Genomic DNA, 20,856 nt, shown 5'->3' with positions numbered 1-20,856 from the left:
AAGCTCCACCACACCTGCCATAAAAAAATTCAATCAACATCTACATCTTTCTTTCTCCGTCCACTGAATGGGGGATATAACGAAAACCTTCTAGCCTCCTAATAACTGGAAGTAAGCAGACCTTTATTTAATCGAACAGGCAACCCTTGCTTGCGTAGGAAGGGTTCCATCTCATGGCTGAACTCCGTCAGAGGTCCTTCTTTAAGCTCAACCTGCAACATTCAGCATTTGTACATTACTTACCATAATTATATCAGACTAAAAAGTTACCGAACCGACAACATTTTTTCTTCAGATTCTTATCAATGGTGTCACCATGGCTGTCGAATTGAAGTGAAAGAGATGGATTTTTCGATAGAATAGTTGTGAAATTTCAAAGATTTTCTTTAGAATAACCAAACCAAACTTCAAATACAACAAATCGAAGCATAAATTGAGCGAAAAATCAATGAAAATTTAATGCAAAATCAGAACCCTAAATCCATGAAACTAAAATTTTGACAAGGCCTCCAATTCATTCAATAAAATCAACAACCAAATCAATTAATTTAACAACAAATTCAAGTATTCTCGAATCAAAATCATCTAATTTCAAAAAAATTATGTAAAACGAAAAACCTAACCTGTGAAAAATAGCAGATTCAAGAGGACGATTCGAAGAAGAAGAATTTTGCGAGTTTCACCAATCACCAATTCACCATAGTTACGACACCAAACCGGCAACACACGAGTTTTTCCCCAAATTCTAGGGTTTTGAATGATAATTTTTATCTCTAAAAAATGCAAAACGGGTATCAATCGGTAGATCAAGGCTAGATGATAATTTTAGTTGAAGATTTGAAAGAAAAAGGATATTGATGTAAACAAAATTCAATAATTTTAGTTAACAATTTGAGGTTGAAGGAGAGAGGAAGAGAAAGAGACGTGAGAGAGAGAAAGGGGGCAGCGTTTGATTTTTTTGGTCAGTGAAGGAGAGAGAGTTTTATTTTTTTTTTCCAAAATAATAGTTGGTCACGTGACCAACAGGGACCACGTGTAGCTCCGCCACTGCTTGACGGGTTATAATAAGGTGTCTTTGTTTGGGCTCGGGGAGAAGGCGTGTCACGATAGAGCTTTCACTTGTGTTATTTAGTGCTCTCTTTTATATAAGGTTGTAAGTTATAACCATCCTTCAAAATGCTTTAGTGCGTATTCTTTCTGTAGACACCACCTAATTTTTTTTTTCTGATTAAAAAAAAGCTTATTTAATCTATTTAAAGATATTATTTAGGTATGTAAAATTTTCAAGCCTATCGAATTGTTTAAAGATGGTTTAAAAAATTGTTAATTTTCCGTACAATTTCGGATGCTAGACAGGACATTATACTTGATAAAATTTTTAAAAGCCAGTTGACAGTTCATTAGGGAATATAATATTAGCTCAACTAAGTTCTTAAGAGTTGTATTAGCGCGATTAGCGTATGATTCTTCCAATTATATACTCCTACTTTTTAATGCAAAGTGCTAGGCCACTCCACTTGAGAAAAAGTGATGAGCATTGAGCGTTAAAGTATTACCACCTACTTCTATTCTATGTACTACTATCTAGTATCTAGAGTACTAGTCCATATTGTGATTGATTGAAATTTGAACATAATATTGTCCGCAATACTTTGCATCACTATGGTGAGAGGAAGTTACAAGTTTTATCGTCTTACTTGGATGGATGTGTATCAGTGTATGTACAAGGTAGACTTATTTCTTTCTCGTTGCTAATTTGATTCGCATGATATCAAAAACTATAGGATTTAATGGTATGGCTTTCTAACTTTTATATCGGAGATCAATGTTCGAATCATGGTGGAAGCAATTAGGCCTCTGGGTGAGTGGCCCTGTACGAGGGCAACCTAGTTGAACAACTGCCTAGGGGCGGAGCTATGTTGGCCTTAGTGGGGCCAGTTGACCCCACTTAAATATGAAAATTTTGGATTTTTTCCTTATATAATTTGAGAATTTTGTAAATATTATGATTAATTTGATTGTTTGAACCCTTTAAAAAGTAGTAATTTTATTTTGACCCCACTTAATACATATTTTGGATCCGCCACTCAACTGGTGATAGTATAGTAATATTGATATTACCTTCTATCTTAAAGATTATGAAATCGAGTCTCATCCCTTGCAAATGATTTCATGTTATGCGACATTTTTTTCAAAGGCAAACCTCTATCGCAGAGATAAAATATAAAAAGAGGACATCCAACCAATTCGACTAAAATCGCGAACATATTGATTGTTACTTTCTTAGACGTTGCTGCGTTACTGCGACATGTTGAAGTTGAACCCACCAATTCTCTCATTCAACCTTTCAAACGTATTTTTCCGCTGGAAAATCAAATAAACAAGCACGACTTCGCAACGACTTTTCCACTCTCTCTTTCTCTCTTTCTCTCTTTGCTCTTTCTATCTCCTCAACCTCAAGCTTCTTCTTTGCAGCTAGCTAAGCAAAAACAAGTATGCCTAACAAAGGCGGCTTTAATCTCAAGCTCGATGTTCCTCCTGACGAAGTTTCTCTCGCTAAATTTCTGTATGTCTTTTCTTTTTCTTCATTTGCATCAATTACTCCATTGATTTATTTCTGCATCATCATCATCATATTTCTTTTTATGATTTTTTTGATAGAACTCAAAGTGGCACATTTCGAGACGGCGATCTTTTAGTTAATCTCGATGGAATTCGAATTGTCTCTCAAATTGATTCTGATGCTGTAAGTTTTCTACTTCTTTATCTTAATTTTCAAGTTATGAAGTGCTAGTTTGCAATTTTTTTTTTTGAAATCAAATGCTAGTAGATTGCTTTCTTGAACTTAAGCTAGGATTTTCTTGTTTTGTTTTATGATATAGTAGGAAATTGTACTTGTTTGAGTATTCATGAGCATGCTTATTGGAAATTAACATCTGGTTTTGAAATGAATTGGCTGAAGAACTCAAGTGAGAGGTTCCGAAAATCTGGTTTAAAGACGTTGATTAGTATATAATATGTTGCTATTCTATAAAATGTTGCTATTCTATAAAATGTATAACTTATGATAAAACTCTTGTAACCCTAGAGTATCAATCTGGAGTGTTCTCTTCTCTTGGCTCCCTCCGAGTACGAAATTGGCACTCCGTGTACTCGGTCTTACTCCTTAGCCTAAACTCTCATGATTATAATTTTTGTCTCTGAAGCTCCAACTTAGCATTAAGCTTATCTCTAGTAGACTAGTCTCACCTAAGAATACAATGTCATCCTCAAACAACAAGCATCATACTTAGTGGACTTGCAAAGAGATAACGACGTGTATGATGCACATCCCAGGGTAGCCCAATTGTAATAAGACGATCATTTGTTACTGTTCCACATATCTTAACATGTGTTTTTCATTTCTTGATATGTGTCCTTGACTATGTCAATATATATATGTGGTATACCCTTCTTTGTCATTATTTCATTACCCATCAATCACCATACAACATCTGTCTACCTTGTCATAAGCCTTCCTAAGACAATGAATACCATATGCAAGAAACATTCTACTTCCTTTCGCTGTAATGCTTCATCATTCACCCCATAATGTGGCTCTTCTATTATGGATTTCCTTAATAAACCAAATTGGTAATGAGAGATGCTTGTACCTTTTATCAGTATGTATTTGTCACTCTCCCATAGTGTTGTGACTCATAAAATTTATCTCCTTTGGTCTCATAGAAAAAATGTACCAAAGTTGTCTTTCTTCAATCTTGTTGTAACTTTCTTGCTCCACATCTTGTTTTAAAATCAATACTAACCTCCCTACCTTAATAGTTGTACCATGTGGGTCATTACTTTCTGTTATTTCATCATTCTAAATGCCTTCTTGACCTTTATTCTATAAATTCTCCGCATATAGTCTCAGTTGACTTCCTGATCGGCTGATCCTCAATAGGCTGAAATAACTCAACAAGTCTCTGTTAAATGTCTCTTTAAAGTGTCTGATGCTTCTGTTCAACTATTTAATAGCTTGTAATTGTCTACAAGATAGAGGGGACTAACATGAACAACCTCTCAGTAAATATTAGAGCTGCCTGATTCTCTTTCACCTACCCAGCCTTAGTGGGATCGTCATGAGAGGCAACGAGATGATGACTAGGTATAATATGCACAATTGACTTGCTTATGATGCATGTAATAATGTTATCAAGGGGACTTGAAAACTGATCCCACCTTATTGACTTTCTCTAGAGGGAAGGGGGGGGGGGTGAGGGCTTGGATGCAAGTGCCTAGTGAATTTATAAACGGAAATATTCCTGAATATTCTATATCACATTTTTTGTTCTGCTTAGATTTGTAAATTCATTTTTTAAATATGCTAAGACGTTCTTTGTTTTCTCTAGTACTATTATAACATTTCTCCGTTATGAGTAGTTTTCCTTTGATACGTGGTTTGTGATTAAATTCTAGAATCTCGGTCACTAGACACTACTGCTTGCCAGAGACTAAAGCAGTAATTATGGATTGACTCCTTAGACCTACTGTGAAGGGGTAGTGAGAGTTGAAAAATGTACTGCCAACCCTTCTTTTTGGTGGTATTGTATTAAATAATCGAACATCTTCAAAAATGTAACTCATTGCCTCTATTTCCTTAGCTAAGAATAGAATTTTTTTAACATCGACTACAAATTTACAAGAACACTAAGTAAGTTATATGGGTGGCATCAAAGTCGGATTTTGCAGCTTGACTCTTGAGTAATGAGCAATTTTACCAATAATAGAGCTTTTACTGAACTCTGAAATGTGTGCTTTGACAGAAAAATACTTAGCAAATAGGAAGTAATCATAAGAATGCTTTACCATATGATAGCAATATTAAACTGTGAAGAGATACTCTACAGGAGATTGTTTTTTCACTACATAATTGCAGGAATTTAGCACTTTGAATACCAAAAGATGTACCAAAGTACTAAATGCAAGGAAATAATTTTTTGTTTAGGGAGGAATGATCATTTTTGGCGGTAAGGAAATGATCCTCCCCCTCACTTCCCCCCTCCTGTCCACCCCCTAAAAGAACAAATGGTGCAATGATTGTACTTATAACTTATAAGGTCAAATAATGAGTTCTCAATATATCAAGAGTTATCCTTTTTTAGGATCCTTTTTTTTCTTTTCAAAATTGTTGTATAACTTAGTGCAAGTTATGTAGTAGTCTTGTTTTGTTCAATTATTGATTGCTTACTATTATCTGGCTTGTTTCCTTCAGCCTCCTCCCCCCATCAAGCCATTGGACAACCAGATAAGTTTGGCTGATGTAGACACAATTAAGGTCATTGGCAAAGGTAGTGGTGGCCTTGTGCAGCTGGTGCAGCACAAATGGACTAACCAGTTCTTTGCTTTAAAGGTAAGGATTATGTGAATTTACTGGATCAGATTAACAGTTCTGACTATTGTATATGTGAACTTTATTGCTAATCTATATTATATAGATGCAGTCTGAAATAAATTATGTCTTGTTAGAGCATGTACAATGGTAATGACTCTCCAATGAAGTCTGCATTATTCTCTCTCTTCAAAGTTCAAACTACTCTCAAAAGCAATATCTAAAGAACACCCAACAATAATAAAGCTCTTTAAGGAGCTCTCCATTCATATTTCACTATGAAATGGTCCCCATGTCAGTTAATGAAACCCATTTCTTTGTGCCATGTGTCACCAATTGATTGATTAGGGCAATGGAGAGTCATTCATTTCTCCAAATGGTATCTCCTCCAAGAGACACTTTTCAAAGTGTCTCCATGGAGATACACTCAAGATACACCCAAGAGCCCCATTGTTGGGTAAGATGTAGCTCTCCATTTTCTCTGTCCTTGTAGAGCTAGTTGTAGAGCCCTCCCAAGAAGCCCATTTTGCATGCTCTTAGACCTTTTGTTTTCCAATATCTGGATGCTTCATGTCATTTTCTCCTCAATGTTAAAACCGGTGTCTCTTGTACTCTTAGAGCTTTGAGTTAAACGTGCTGCAAACTTTGGGAAAGAGGTTGCTGTATATATCTATTAATAGGCATTGGGGAACACAAGATTTACCAATACATTTTAACCACTCTAACACACACTGCAGTGACAAAATTTAGTAATAACTAGCACGTTCCAAGTTGACCCACTATTGGGTATTGGCCAAATCGTTATTAGGCTTTACTTGCATGAAGTTGCTTATATTCTGTACTATTTCTTCTGTTGATTTTGATGTTTTTGTGACTGTTCTCTTCCTCATGGATGCCAAACTTGTGTTTTGAAGAACAAATTACTTTGTTTAGTACCTTTTTTGGATCCTTTTGAAGTGTGAGCACAGTTTACTAGATCCATCATGTAGTTGTCGTTCTTTCATGCGGAATGAATATATAGCCTTGCACTTGAGTGGATTTATGTACTAGTGTCATTACACAGAATGTTGAAACTGCGCTACTGGTGATTCAGTTTAGTTTATTTGGTTTGGTCCCAGCTTTTAGTGAATTCAATCCTATAGGTGATTTTTTGATCTGGCTGTATTCTTTGATCATAATTTTGTAAATCTTAAATGGCTAGACCTCCATTTCTCTTTTGCCTGTTTCTTGGAGCATCTTCTGAAGCTGGTAGCATTTTTGAGGGCCTTTGGTTTTGAAAAGCCACAAAGCTTCATTATTTTCGAACAGATTCCTTTTTTCTGTCAGTGGTAGAAAAGTATCATTCCGCTCATATCTTGATCATATTTGCATCTTCTTCAAGTCTGTGAGCTGGTCTTTCTCTGGTTTTTTGAGGGTGGAGCTGGACATTATAATATTACATTCTGCTTACATCTCTCTCTTTCTCCGCCTCCGCTTCAATCTTACTTACCCTGGTCCACCCTCTCCCTCTATCCCTCTGAAAGAAAAGAACAAGTACAAAATTAATACTTTTGATAATTTTTACGCCTGTTCTTCTCGGTTTCACTATTACTAGAGATAGTGCTCTGAAATATGATTCTTAAGTCCCTCCAAGCAAGCCATTTGTGGCCCTCTTGACTTCTTTCAAATCACCCAATCCCAACTCTCCACTTTCCTTACGGGGAAATCTTTTCACTTATGCACCACATGCCCCAAACGAATGTAACCGATTCTCCCTTATCTTATCCTCAATATCCTGCAACTCCAACCTTTCTCCGAACAGCTTCTTTTTGAATTCTATCTTCAAGTTGTTCCCACTTCCCACACATCTATTGCAACATACATATTAGTTCTACACCCATCTGCTTAATACGATTGGTTCTTTTGAGGATGTTCAGCATTTCTGCACATATTATAACATTAGTCTAATAGTTGTACTCTACAAGTTTCCCTTTGACATTGGAATTATGATACAGTTGTACAATACCCCATTGCCTCCCGCACTTAATCATTTGAGCCACATCTTAGCCAAAATATTCAATTAACTATGAAAAATTGACCCAAGTTACTTTACTTTTTCACCTAGGAGTACCTCCTTATTATCTAATGTCACTACATCCTTGTTTGGCTCCCTTCAGTTGTAAATTGGTACTCCATATACTTAATCTGTACTTCGACTTAGCCTAATCCTTCGCGATTTTACTTTTATCCATGTCCTAACATAAATAAGTTTCTTTGTTATACAATGAAAAGAATCTGCCTTTTCTTTAGGAAACCACCTCTCTGATGATCTTGGACTTGTTATGGGTAAAATTGCCTAGATTTGGACTTCTCAAAACCTTACATCAGCAAGGGGATCGATATTAGCTCAATGTCATCCATTATGTTTGCTATTTATATTAGTTTCCGTATGGCTGCACAGAATCCCCTCTCTCTCTCCAGTTCAGGCAAATACAATTGCTAATCTGGCATTTTAAACCGCTTTGGACTCTATTCCAGTAGTCCCATGATCCTCATGAATGAAGTAAGTTACCGTTTATTGCCTTCAATCGTTACTTTGAGAAGCCTAGTGTTAAAATCCACCTTATATTAGCTTGTATCCATTGTATCTTATTCTTTCTAGTACGTTATTTTCTGTTTCTAGGACTTATACGTTTAAGTTTTCTTTCATCAGTATGTTTTCCCTAGGAGCATCGAAAAACAACAATCTTTCATTAAAGCCTCTGTAGGATAATGATTAATCATATGAGAAGTCTACACCAGTTGTTGCCTTTCCTTTTAGCACATGAGCTGTTCTATCAACCTTACATTTGGGCACCTCATATGTTAGAAAGCTTCTATGCCTCCAAAGTCCTGTTTTTGATGTCTCAGGCCCTCTTGTACTTACTTAGTTCTCACTTAGTGCGCCCAAGCTGATTGATGCCAACTTCACTGTTGTCGCCAATAGGCAATAGTGTCCCTTTTCATTTCCAAAAAGTCTCGTTAGTCGCTAGCGGGTACAATGCCCATTACGCATTAGGCCTAAAAAACAAGGATGCATGGCATGATCGAGTACCAATGCACTCTGGTCATGTGACCTTGGATATTATTTATTACAACGAATGCGATCCAATAAAAGAGGTGAAGTTATAACTTTTCTTCTCTTGACCAACCTCTAAATGTTTGGCCATTTCGGAAATAAAACACACTTTTATTAAAGCTTTTGAAATCCATAGATTTGACATTTGATTCAAGATCTCTATGTTGAGCACAGCTATGCTAGTACTTTTGTATTTGTGAGATCTATTTTATATTCGGAGTTTATTTATTGATGCAATCTTACTTTCAGGTTATTCAGATGAATATTGAAGAGTCTGCTCGCAAGCAGACAGCACAAGAACTGAAAATCAACCAGTCACTCGAATGTCCCTATGTTGTTGCTTGCTATCAGTGTTTTTACCAAAACGAGGCTTTCTCCATAATTCTGGAGTACATGGATGGTGGGTCTCTTTTAGATTTCTTGAGAAAAGTTAGAACTATCCCGGAAGAGTATCTTGCTGCCATTTGTAAACAGGTGGATAGTTTCAGATGATGTCTATATTGTCCTCCTAATTTGTTTTCTGAATATCTACTTTGGACAATATCTGATTGATTTTACACTTATAGGTGGTAAGAGGTTTGTGCTATCTCCATCATGAGAAGCACATTATTCATAGAGACTTGAAACCATCCAATTTGTTGATAAATCATAGAGGGGAAGTCAAGATTACGGACTTTGGTGTTAGTGCAATCGTTGCAAGTACTTCTGCCCAGGCTAATACCAAAATTGGGACATATTATTATATGGCTGTAAGACCTATATATGATTTGATGTTTTATAAGAAGTTCTATTTTTTTTTCTTTTCTGTTTTTAGATTCTAAATGTTGTCTCTGATAAATTTTCTATTTTGTTTTCTGCATTGATATCATGCAGCCAGAGAGATTCAGTGAAGATACCTATGGAGCTAAAAGTGACATTTGGAGCTTTGGTTTGGTTGTGCTCGAGTGTGCAACAGGGAAATTTCCTTATCCTATTCCAGATGAAGATGATGGTTGGATCAACTATTTTTCAATTATGCAAACCATTATTGATCAGCCACCACCTTCTGCCTCCTCTGACCGGTTTTCTGCTGAGTTCTGTTCATTTATATCCTTGTGGTCTCTCTCTCTCTCTCTCTCTCTCTCTCTCTCTCTCTCTCTCTCTGTTGATTTGGTTGTCACACAATACCTTTTGTGGAAACTCTTACAATTGTGATAGAAAGATTTTAGTTTTCCATCATCAAAACATCGGGAATTTTTTAGGACAACTAGCATAATAGTGTCTGAGTTGTCATTTAAAAATGCACAGAACGACTAACGTTCCAACCTTTCCAGGACTGTTGCATAATGTATCTGACGGCCAGTATGATAGTGCTAGTGTTTCCTTTTTCCAGTCTGTTGGTAGCACAAATCTTATGTGTTGTGTTGGTGCCAGAGGATTCTTGGAACTGAAGCCGCATAGTGTTTTAAGGCTTGGGTGGTTAGTGGTTTGGTTTAACAACTTCACCAGTTTCCGCAGCACTTGACTGTCAGTTGTCGTCACTAAGCGCCTAGAGGAACTTTATTTATTTCACTTTCAGCCTCCCTCAAAAAGTATAACATACAGGACTTGCCAATGGCTTCGATTAACCGCTTAGCGCATCTGCTTCAAATTGCATAGCTGTGGTATTGCTGTGCTTCTAAGTTATCTCCCTGCTAAAACATAAACCTTTAGGAGTAGAGACCAACCTTTGCTAAATTATACCAAGCCAGGTGATTCTACAAAGAATCAGAGGGCATATCCCTCAAGAACACAGCAAAAGAATACAGAGAAGACAAAAACACTATACCAGGGATTGGAGAGAAACATTTGCTTTATGTGAGACTGTGAGTGTAGAACAGACTGTAATTATGATTGGCCAAACATCATATGCTACTTCCCTACTCTGCCGCTGAAAACCAGCCTAATTCATGCAGTCTTAAGTTCATACAGCATAAGCACAAAGAGATCTGTTCTGAACCCAGTAACTATCTAGTATGAGCTTTCCTTTAAAGCTAGTCACCCACAGATTCAGGTGGAAATTTACATGGAACATACTTCAGCATTAGTGTTAATTTATATCAATTTGGATTGAATTCTGAAGTAGCTAATTCTTCTTCTCTACTCCCCTTTTCCTGAAGTTTGCATAAGGTTTATAATCGATTCTCCCTATTTATTTTCATCTGCTCAGCTTACAAAAAGACCCGAAGGCTAGGCACTCTGCTCAACAGCTAATGGTATGTGTCTCGATTTTCTGTTATCCTCAAGGTTCAATAATCGTTTTAAATTAATTATATATAATACAAATTACTAGTGATGCAATAAACAACTATTGAAATATACAAAGAAAATTTTAACTATAAAATTTGCAGCAAAAGTAGATCAAAGAAATGTCTTGTGGAGTCTTTTTGTTGGTAAAATAAGTTTGCTTTGGCGGAAACAGATTCCGGAAGTTTCAGTTTACATCACATACTTTTACAACAAATTACCAAGTAACTTCATTTGGTCATCTCTTTAGTTTCAAATCTCCTTTAAAAAACCAAAACTCAGTAACTCACTGCCTCACTTTAATACACTCTCTGCAGTACAGTCATGGTGGACTGCTGACAGAAGATCTGATTAATCCATTATTGTCACCTAATTATCCCATCTTATGAAGATATTTTTTTAAGCATGATGGCGAGGAAAAAAAAGAGAGAAATTAGTAAAGTATGAAGAAGATGATGGAGTTATGAGAAAGCGAGAGACAGATAAATCAAACCAGAAAAAAAAATGGGACATGCTGCGAGGGAGATCAATCATATGAGTGAAATAACAAAATAAAATAATGAACCATCCTTTTTTTACCTAAGCAAGATACAAGTTCAACCTAAGCAGATTTAACCTGTTATTTTACCTGCCCAAAGGTTCCACTGATTATTTAGGGCCTGTTCTCCCCAGCTTATTTTCAGTTCAGTTCAGTTCAGTTCAGTTCAGTTCAGCTCTAATAAGTTCAGTTCAGTTCAGTTCAGCTCCAATAAGTTCAGTTCAGTTCAGTTCAGCTCCAATAAGTTCAGTTCAGTTCAGATCAGTTCAGTTCAGTTCAGTTCAGCTCTATTCTTTTATAACCATTTTGTTAAATATTATTATTATTATGTTGGTATAATTTATTTTACTAATTACTATAATTATTATTTATTATTATTATTATTATTATTTAAATATATATCATTACTATTAAGTATTATTATTATTATTATTATTATTATTATTATTATTGTTGTTGTTGTTTCTATATATTTTTTTTATTATAGCTTTACTAATTATTATTACTATTATTATTAGAGGAACATGGTTTAGGTCAAAGCACAAATAAACCCACTTTTTTTAGCCCATAAACCAATCAAATCGCGTCAAGACGGTTTATGATATAATTTTCGCGGTCCAACCCAATCATTATTTTTATTACTAAATTTTTTTAAATTATTAAATCTAATTATTAAAATAGTAATATTAATTTACTTCTTAGATATTATTGTTATTATATATCATCGTCAAGTATTAATATATTAATACAAATAATATAAAATAATTATTATTAATTATCATTACTATCATTAATTATTATTATTAATTTATGATTATTAATATTATTTATTTATAACTATCATTTAAAGATATTCAAAATACTACTATTATTATTATTCATTATTATTACTTATCATTATAATTATTATTTAATATTCACATTTATTATTGTTTAAAATATTATTTATATATTTATTACATTCAATTTATTTCAATGTAATATAATTCAATTCAATTTAATTCAATTCAATTCAGTTCAGTTCAGTTCATGTTCAGTTCAGTTCAGTTCAGTTCAGTTCAGCTCTGATAAGTTCAGTTCAGTTCAGTTCAGCTCCGATAAGTTCAGTTCAGTTCAGTTCAGCTTTGATAAGTTCAGTTCAGTTCAGTTCAGCTGTTTTATGCCGAAGAGAACAGGCCCTTAGTTTGCTATCCTTTGGTTGACGAACTTCATAGTTTGTACTTCCTCTGTTCTTTTACTGTTGCAACAATAGGGTTTTTACATTATTCATTTACCACCCTTTCACTATTTGTTGTGATTTTTACGTAAGGGAAAATATAGTTATGTGGGATCTTTGTAGATTTGTCTCCATATGTAATTTCAAATTATCAAATTTTTATAATTTTTACTAAGAAGCAATTAAATATATTCATAGTCAAAGTTGTGCATTGAAAAGAGTGAAAACTCCATTGTTGCAATAGATAAAGAACGGAGAAAGTATTATTTTTGTGTATTTCAGTAGTTGGTTATTACGTACTATTGAACCACCAATAGTTCAAATTATATACTACCTCCGTTTCTTAATAAGTGCAACATTTTCCTTATTTGGAATAGTCACAATAAGTGCAACCAAGCTCAAAATGGTAAAAAAGGTTTAATATTATTTCAAATATGCCACCAAAAAGCAAGAGGGGACCACAACTTTTTTGTTTCATCACTTGAATTACTCTACTTTATTGTGGTCCCAACTTTCTCTCTCTACATTCCTTGGTATTCTCCCACTTTCTCTATGTTGCACTTATTAAGAAACGGAGGAAGTATATGTTTAGTTTACCTTATAATTTTCGATAGAATCATTCTTTATTTTACTGTCCCCCTTCAGTTTTCCTAGTAGCCCTTATGAATTTCTGGCTTGCTTAATGATGATTCAGGAACATCCTTTCCTCAGTATGTATGATGATTTGCATATTGATTTAGCTTCATACTTCACCAATGCTGGATCTCCACTCACAACCTTGTAGGCTAAGTTCTGGTAAGTCTCTGACTTGATACTATAAAACAATCACTTGCTGATGTTTACTGAATAGTTAACGGTGCATTTCTCTAGCAATAGTGACCTCATGTAGAAGAAATAGCTTTATATGAGTGGTCATCAAGTTCCCTAATTGTATTAAACAACTACTATCACTTATGGTAGCTAAATGCATTTATTTCCTTGTAGTAATTCTTTTTTCTGTAAAATTTGAACTTGAATTATTAGGTACAAATTTTCATAAAGCTCCGAAATTTGAGGTGACGTTCTATCAGTGCAAGAGAAGTTAGATGTGGAATCATATTCTTCAAAACCTACAACAGTACCGGAGAAGTTGGTGGGTTGTAAAGGGTTCTGATGTTACAAAGATTTTTGATACTCGAGGAGATGTAATTTTGTTTATGAGAAAAAGCCTTTTAAATTTTGATTAGGAGTTTCTGGTTGATGCAGTTAAAGCATGAATACGATCAGCCGTCCAATTGCAGTGCCTATCAACTTATGATTTTATTTTCTGAAGGCAATTGGTTTCTTGTCAATGTTTCATGCAAATATGTACTACTTAGCTAAATCCTGGGCATAACTCAGTGCTTGAAACCATACTATTGATGGGTAAATGTTTTCATGCTGGCCATCAGCTTCCGAGGTCAGCAGTCTAGCTATTGGATTCCTGATTATCGTGTTCTTTAAATCATCCTGCTATTTGCTTGTGAAGCTTTATTCATGCCTGTTTGAAACGTGAATCATAGTATTCATTTTTATGGAAATGGGAACGAAAAACAAGAGATATTTTTTCTCGAAATATGGACAAAGGGCAGTTTAACTCCGAAAGAAGCACTTTATGAAGCCTCTCGGAATTTAATTGTTTTATTTATTCCTTTTCTACAAGCAGAAGAAGAAAACTTACATTTATAATCTTAATATTCCAGACATTGTTAATGAATTTTTTTTGTTTGTAAAGACGGTTAATACCATTTTTGGATGTCAAGTAACATTTATTATGGTACATTGAATCAAATCTCAAAAGGTTTAATTTATGCTTTAACATTAGGGTCCAATATAAGTATAAATCCCATTAAGCAAGTCAACATAGGTCAAAAGTCAACAAAATTCAAAGGAAGATCATCAAGATTATCAAGAGATGAAAGTCAAAGGCAGTAAAAGAATATCAATCAAAAGGTATCAGAAGATGGTTCAACATGAAGACAAACGTACATTAGAGGGCAACGGTTTTTCAGCGTAAAAAAAACAGTTAAGGTTTAAATCAAATATGATTCAAACATTTTCGCTCTCCAGTATGCATGAAAGTTACATGTTATGATTCCCTATAAATAGAGAAATTATTATCAAGAAAAAGACACGAACAATCCATCAAACTCTAGCATTTCTTAATTCTTTAGTGTAGCTTAGCACTAGCATAACCCAACTCCTTTATGGGGTTATAGTTTAGTCCTTAGACTTAGCTTAGGAATTCGGGCATGTTCTGGCACCATTAGGCATGATTTCAAATTCTCACTCCAATTGAAGCAGGGAACCATGGAGGTAACAACCTTCTTGTCTCCCCTTTAGTTGTCCAGCTCGGCTTATCCTTTTTGTGTTGTAAAAGTCATCTTTAAGTTTGTGGCATGTATGAGACTTTTGTGCATTAATTAAAAGCTTGATTACTATTTGCTCCATTTATTGCTTTTTGTCTGAAATTAATTTATGTTTTAGTTTGATCGTTAATTAAATTACAACAGAGTATGTTAGCAAGGTTTTATCTAATTAAAAGCGGTAACCCGAGGGACTAAGTTTCCCAAGACATTCAACATCAAATTATTGGGTGTCCATTGACTTTTTGCAAGGTCAGTGAACTGATTTTGCACCAACATGGTTTTTGGTGACCATAGTGGGAGGAAAAGTTTCATAATCAAATTGTGAAACTTTTTCTTCAAACTTTTGAAAGCTAACTGTAAAAAATGGTTATTTTTACTAAAATGCAGGAAACACGTTCTCAGAAGAATAAAAAAGTTGCTTAGGTCGAATCAAATTTCCACAATATGGAAACTAGTTTTTCTGTCCCTCCAGAGACAAAGGTGCATGGTAACAAACTAACAATAATGAATCAATTCACCATGTTCATGAGGAGTTGGTTGGAGATAGGGGTGGCTCACCTCCGAGTAGTATTATTGGTCGTGGACCCATACACCAAATGCATGCAAAGTTCACGGAGGTAGTAAGAAATTTACTATTAGAAGGTAGAGAGAGTCAAAGACAACAATTTGACTCTAACTACAGAACTCTAGCCCATGAGTCTGCTAGAGTCTTCATGAATATCCTCCAAAGGATAAGTGAAGAGAACAATGATGTTAACTCTAGGAAAATTGATAGGATCATGGTAAATATCAATGATACTATCAGTGCAACTTTCACGACAATGTCTAAATCTCTTGCCACTGAACTAGTTTCTCACCTAAAATCATTAGTCGAAAAACACTGTCAGTTAAATGAGAAACTAGTTAAGGCATTAGAAGAAGTTCTGTTAAATAGAGCAAGGGAAAGTTGTGGCACAACACCGGACATTCCTCCAATAGGTTACCCTCCAAGGGTAGATTTCTCCCATCCTAAAACTAGGGGTCCAATTACCACTAGCGATCCACATACTTCCTCTCATGTGCGTCAAACAAGGGCAATACCCATGAGCCATGGAAAGGGTAATCATGGAAATCTTAGAAGTGATGGAATGACAACAGTCATCAGGCTATCATCAACCTTCACTTTCCATGGGTGGTTGACAAGTTGGTGACAACACACACCAACCTAGATCATCACAAGGAGGATAGAGGCAAGGTACTTTTATTGCAAACAACAATAGTACACCATATGCGTATATACCTCCTAGCCAACCAACTATGACTGGTACTCCTTATTATGGGAATGTTCCAGGATTTTGTCAATTACAAGCCCCATTTGCTGAAGAAACTGGTGCTTATCATCAAGAGGTGCCCACAAATGGAAACACACCTCCACCACAAATAGCACAAGGAGAAACCAATCGTACCTTCATGCACAATCAGGAAATTTCTATGGGAGGTTATCAAAATCAACCTTTGAACCCTAATCATATTCCTACATATGATCATGCAAGAAACAGGGGATATGGGAATATGGGATATTCAGGAAGGCAGGATCCATTGGCAGTGCAAGTTGAGGCACTAGTTCAAATATTAGTGGGTGGTACCTCTAGGAGAAATCAGAGACAGATAGGTCAAAAACCTTACCCTGAATGGATTGGTAGAGCAAATCCATTTCCTAGAAATTTTAAGATACTTGACTTTACTTTGATCTCTATAAATGATAGAGTTTCTGCTGAAAAACATTTAGTTAGGTTCAATTGTTAGTGTAAAGAAGCAGCTGACAATGATTTCTTAAAACTTATAAAGTTTTCCATGTCTCTTACGGAGACTGCTTTTTGGTGGTACACCAATTTACCACCCAATTCTATTCATTCATGGCAGGATATGCAGGTGTAATTTAAAAATCATTTTGCACGCACTGAACCAAGAGTGATCCTAAGTGAGCTGGTCAGAATCCAACAGAAGTTAGGAGAGTTTGTGGAAGATTACCTATCTAGATTCAAGATGGCTAAGATCAAGTGTCATATTAGCATTCCTGAAAGGGAATTCGTACAAGTAGCTCAAGAAGGAATGTGGATTCAATTTAGAAAGGTGTGATGGTTATACCTTTGGTGATTTTGTTGAATTAGCAGAATTAGCCGTAAGGTATGAAAGAAACCTACAAGCTGAAAGTGCAGCAAAGCACCAGAGTTTCTTTGCTCGGAATGAGGAGCCTTTCCACTTTGAAACTGCACAAGAAGTGGACGTGGCATAAATCATTCATGGAGTACCTTACAAATGTTCTCCTTTAGAGAAGAAAGAGTTTTTGGCTCCAAAGCATATGAAATCTGGACAAAAGGGGACATACACTTTTGATGCCAAAAAAGCTAATGCTATTTTCGACTGGTTGTTATATAACAAAAAGATTAAATTATTAGGGAGACATAGAGTAAGAACTGCTGAAGAAGTTAAGGGTAAAAAATACTGTAAATGGCATGATGCAGGAACTCATGATACTTCTAAGTGCATTATTTTTAGAAATAAAATCCAGTATGAAATTGTTAAAAATATATATCATGTTTCTTGATGATGAAGATGTGAATGTAGTTGGAATGGCTAATAGTGTGTATACTGTTACCTTGCAGGCATCTCAAGCTACTGAAATAGGTAACTAGCTCTTCAACATATTGCTCGATGAAGGAATCTTGGTTATGCCAAAAATAGCCAATGAAGGAGGGTTGGAAGACATGTGCAGATGGCACATGAATGGGTCACATACAACAGACCAGTGCCAAGTGCTCAGTAAATTCTTGACTAGGCAATTGAATCTTAAAAGATTAGTTGTCTCAGACATGGAAAATACGCCATGAAGCTGGAAGAGTATCAGGCCAACGTAGCCAAAGATAAGGCGCCCGCTAAGTCCAATCCAACACTAAACCCAGTGATGCATGAGGAAAGAGCTAAAACCTACAAGGAAGCAGCACAAAAATTCCCATTGCAGACCAGGGAAATAGAAGGTTTGAAGGCTTTGAGTAACGGTTTAATACTCCGTATTTTTTTGGAGTTATTCTTTATAAATAAGAAAATATAAAGATACAAAAGAAAAGTATTTTAGTATAATATACAAAAAATAATAATATAATAATAATACAGTGTGAGTACGCTTACAATTATAATGTAATCCTATTATCGTTCGATTTATTTTAATTTTGGAATAAATAAAATACCCTAAACCCTCTCTCTCCTTCTCAGCCGTTTTTTCTCTCTCTCTCAAATTCTCTCTTCTCTCTCTCTCCCTCTCCCTCGTCGCCTCCTCTGAACTTCATCTCCTTCGACGAAGTTAGTTGTGCGAGCAGGGGTGAGTACTCGAGTCTGTGTGTGCGTGGGTGTTCGAAGCAATCCGACGAGGGCAGCGCGAGTGAGGGTCGTGGGTTCGAGCGAGCGCGAACAAGTGCGAGGGTCGGAGTGTGCCGTGCGAGCGAGTGGTGCTCGAGGGGGGTTGAGGCGGGCGAAGTCGCGCTGTGCGACGAGGGGACTTCATTGTGCGCTGTGCGAAGTCGCAAGTGATATTTTGCAAGCGGTGCGACGAATCTTGGTGTAGTGCGAGCGGTGCAACGTGATCGTCGTGCGTCGCTGCTGTGGTGGTGCGAAACAAGGAGCCTGACTCGTGTGTGATGTGCGAAGCGACGTTGTGTGAGGCTCGAGGGTTTTGCATCACTGTCGGAATCACGTCGTTGGTGATTATCATCGGCGAGTCTAGCGGTATAAAAACAATGATGTATAATATGACAATTTTGATATTGTATAATCTGTTTTCTATTATATTAAGTTCTAAGTTAATTAATCTGTAATTAGAGTAAATTATTAATTGACTAAGTTTGTAAAATTAATTTAAGTTGTAAATCTGATTTAGGGTTTTGTAAGTAACTAAGGTGTAAAGTTAAGAAATTAGATTATTGATTATTAGTTGGAATGTTATAATGGCCTTGCTATTCAAATCTGATTTTAGTAGTATTGGACACAAGGACTTAAATGGACTTGGTAAAGGTATTCTGTTATTAAGTTAACTAAAATCAGTTTTGCTCACTGTTATTGGCTCTTAAAAGATGCTAAGTTCAATAGAGTTATGAAAGAAAGGGAAGTTAATAAACAACGATATTAGTTATTGTTTATACTTCGAAATACTAAGTTGATATAGTTAGTCACGTGTTGTATGATAATAATATCAAGGACGTAGCATTGAAGTACTTCCTTACTCGTTTAGGTCCCAATTTCCTAAGTGGAATGTTTGATTAGGCAGCGAAAATTATTTGTTACAAGGTACGTACGCGTACCAGTTCAGTTACAATTATTAATATCATGTTAGGTTGTGAATTATTCTATCGGAACCTAGAATCATGATAGGGAACAATTGTGATTGCTGAGATTGTTTGGTAACATGATTATGATTGGAAATCGATATGTGGCATTATAATACGTAATTCTATCGTATCATAAGCATGATTATTGGATTTGTATTCTTTGATCCATGGTGTAACAACAATGTTACAAGAAGTAAAGATTTGAGTATTGTATCTAAGAAAGAATGTTAAATGATTCTATGTTTATTGAGGTATGAATGGATAATATATACTAAGGATGGACTTTGGCAATAAACTTGTAGTCGAACTCCCTACAAGTGATGAATAATGGGGGGAGTGTGGGACTTATTCTACACTCCTAGGGAAGCCTACTGTGACGACGGTAGTGTCCTTATAAATTTTGATAACTCTAGTAGGCGGAAGGTTCCGTACGATCTTGGGGGTATGCATACTAAGGTGATGGATGTGAGACGGAACGAAATCGTATTTGCATTTCATCTAATAGACCAAGTTGTCTATTAAGGATTAAGTAGCCCGTATGATTCTATTAAGATGACGGTGCCCGTTCGCTGCCAACTAAATAAAAAGTAAAGAATGTAATGCTATTGTAGTATCATGTCTAGGAATGATCCTTATTGCTTTGTTTATGCGTGTATGCACTCAATGCTTTACTATGTACTTAGCATAGCTGATTGTGTGTTATTGTGTTGTTTGTTGACCTGTGATGAACCATTGATGTTACAATGGGGAGAAGACTAGGTGTGCTGTTGTTGCTGCATGATGTTGAGCATACAAGGGATAGTTCTTAGTCTTGAAACTCTAAAGCGTTTTAATTAAGCATTATAGGACTAATATGATTTACTTAATTAGTTTGTGGTTTGAATAAAAGGGATCGTTACACAGACCTGCATCCAAACCCGAACCCGACCATATATCAACCAGATATTAACCCAAAACTCGATTAGGCCAAGTAAATACGCAGTTCAACCCGATTTGTTTATGATTAACCCGAATTCAACTATAATTCTATTGAACTAGATAAATAAGATTTACCTTATTTGATCCAAATTTTCAAACCAACTTATTTTGGACAATTAAACCCCACAAAATTATTATAGATTACGGTAGTATAGAATACAATTTTTGTTTGAGATTTTAAGATATAAAATCTCTAATGTACTTTAATTGAAGAAAATTGTAATAGTTCAAATTGATAGAGATAGTAGTTGACTTAGTCATATTCTCTCATATTATTTTCTGTAACTTATTTCTTGTATATCTTAGTTTTTTTTTGGTTCTACTACAAGGAGTTTCCCACCGCCTTTGACAAGTGGACTCCTTGTATATCTTAGTTTGTTATTCTACATCTTCATCTTCTATATTCTCTCTCCTCTCTGTTGATAGTTTCTATTTTCTTTCTAATCTTTGTAACCACTCGTATTTATCATCTCCTTGTATTTAGCTACGTAAATTGTATTATAAATAGCTTATACTCATCAATAGTAAGATTATCAATTATTAAACCTTTTACAAATCGAGTTAAAAAATTAATAGGTTTTGCAAAATACTCCTAAATTTTTCTACTAACGCCCTGTATTTTATACATTTATACACCTCTTTC

At 35.4% G+C, this 20,856-nt stretch overlaps 1 protein-coding gene across 1 annotated transcript; it reads left to right on the top strand.

Moving 5' to 3' along the window:
- The first annotated feature begins 2,295 nt into the window (after positions 1 to 2,295).
- On the top strand, positions 2,296 to 13,970 carry LOC104909064 (mitogen-activated protein kinase kinase 2). The gene is made up of 9 exons (XM_010698250.3): positions 2,296 to 2,566; positions 2,662 to 2,746; positions 5,255 to 5,392; positions 8,718 to 8,942; positions 9,035 to 9,217; positions 9,342 to 9,565; positions 10,657 to 10,702; positions 13,182 to 13,282; positions 13,511 to 13,970. Exons 1-8 carry the CDS (start codon positions 2,496 to 2,498, stop codon positions 13,269 to 13,271), a joined length of 1,062 nt encoding a protein of 353 aa, XP_010696552.1. The 5' UTR covers positions 2,296 to 2,495; the 3' UTR covers positions 13,272 to 13,282; positions 13,511 to 13,970.
- The last annotated feature ends 6,886 nt before the right edge of the window (positions 13,971 to 20,856 follow it).

Source organism: Beta vulgaris, chromosome 8 (genome assembly GCF_026745355.1).
Source record: "Beta vulgaris subsp. vulgaris cultivar EL10 chromosome 8, EL10.2, whole genome shotgun sequence".
Taxonomy (NCBI): Eukaryota; Viridiplantae; Streptophyta; class Magnoliopsida; order Caryophyllales; family Amaranthaceae; genus Beta; species Beta vulgaris.
This window is presented reverse-complemented; position numbering and strand designations above follow the sequence as displayed.

Bases quoted from the DNA above. Each gene is read 5' to 3' on its own strand.
- LOC104909064 (XM_010698250.3), top strand. From the start codon at position 2,496: ATGCCTAACAAAGGCGGCTTTAATCTCAAGCTCGATGTTCCTCCTGAC. The intron at 5,393-8,717 runs GTAAGGATTATG...TCTTACTTTCAG, and splicing joins ACCAGTTCTTTGCTTTAAAG to GTTATTCAGATGAATATTGA. The intron at 9,566-10,656 runs GTCTCTCTCTCT...TCATCTGCTCAG, and splicing joins TGTTCATTTATATCCTTGTG to CTTACAAAAAGACCCGAAGG.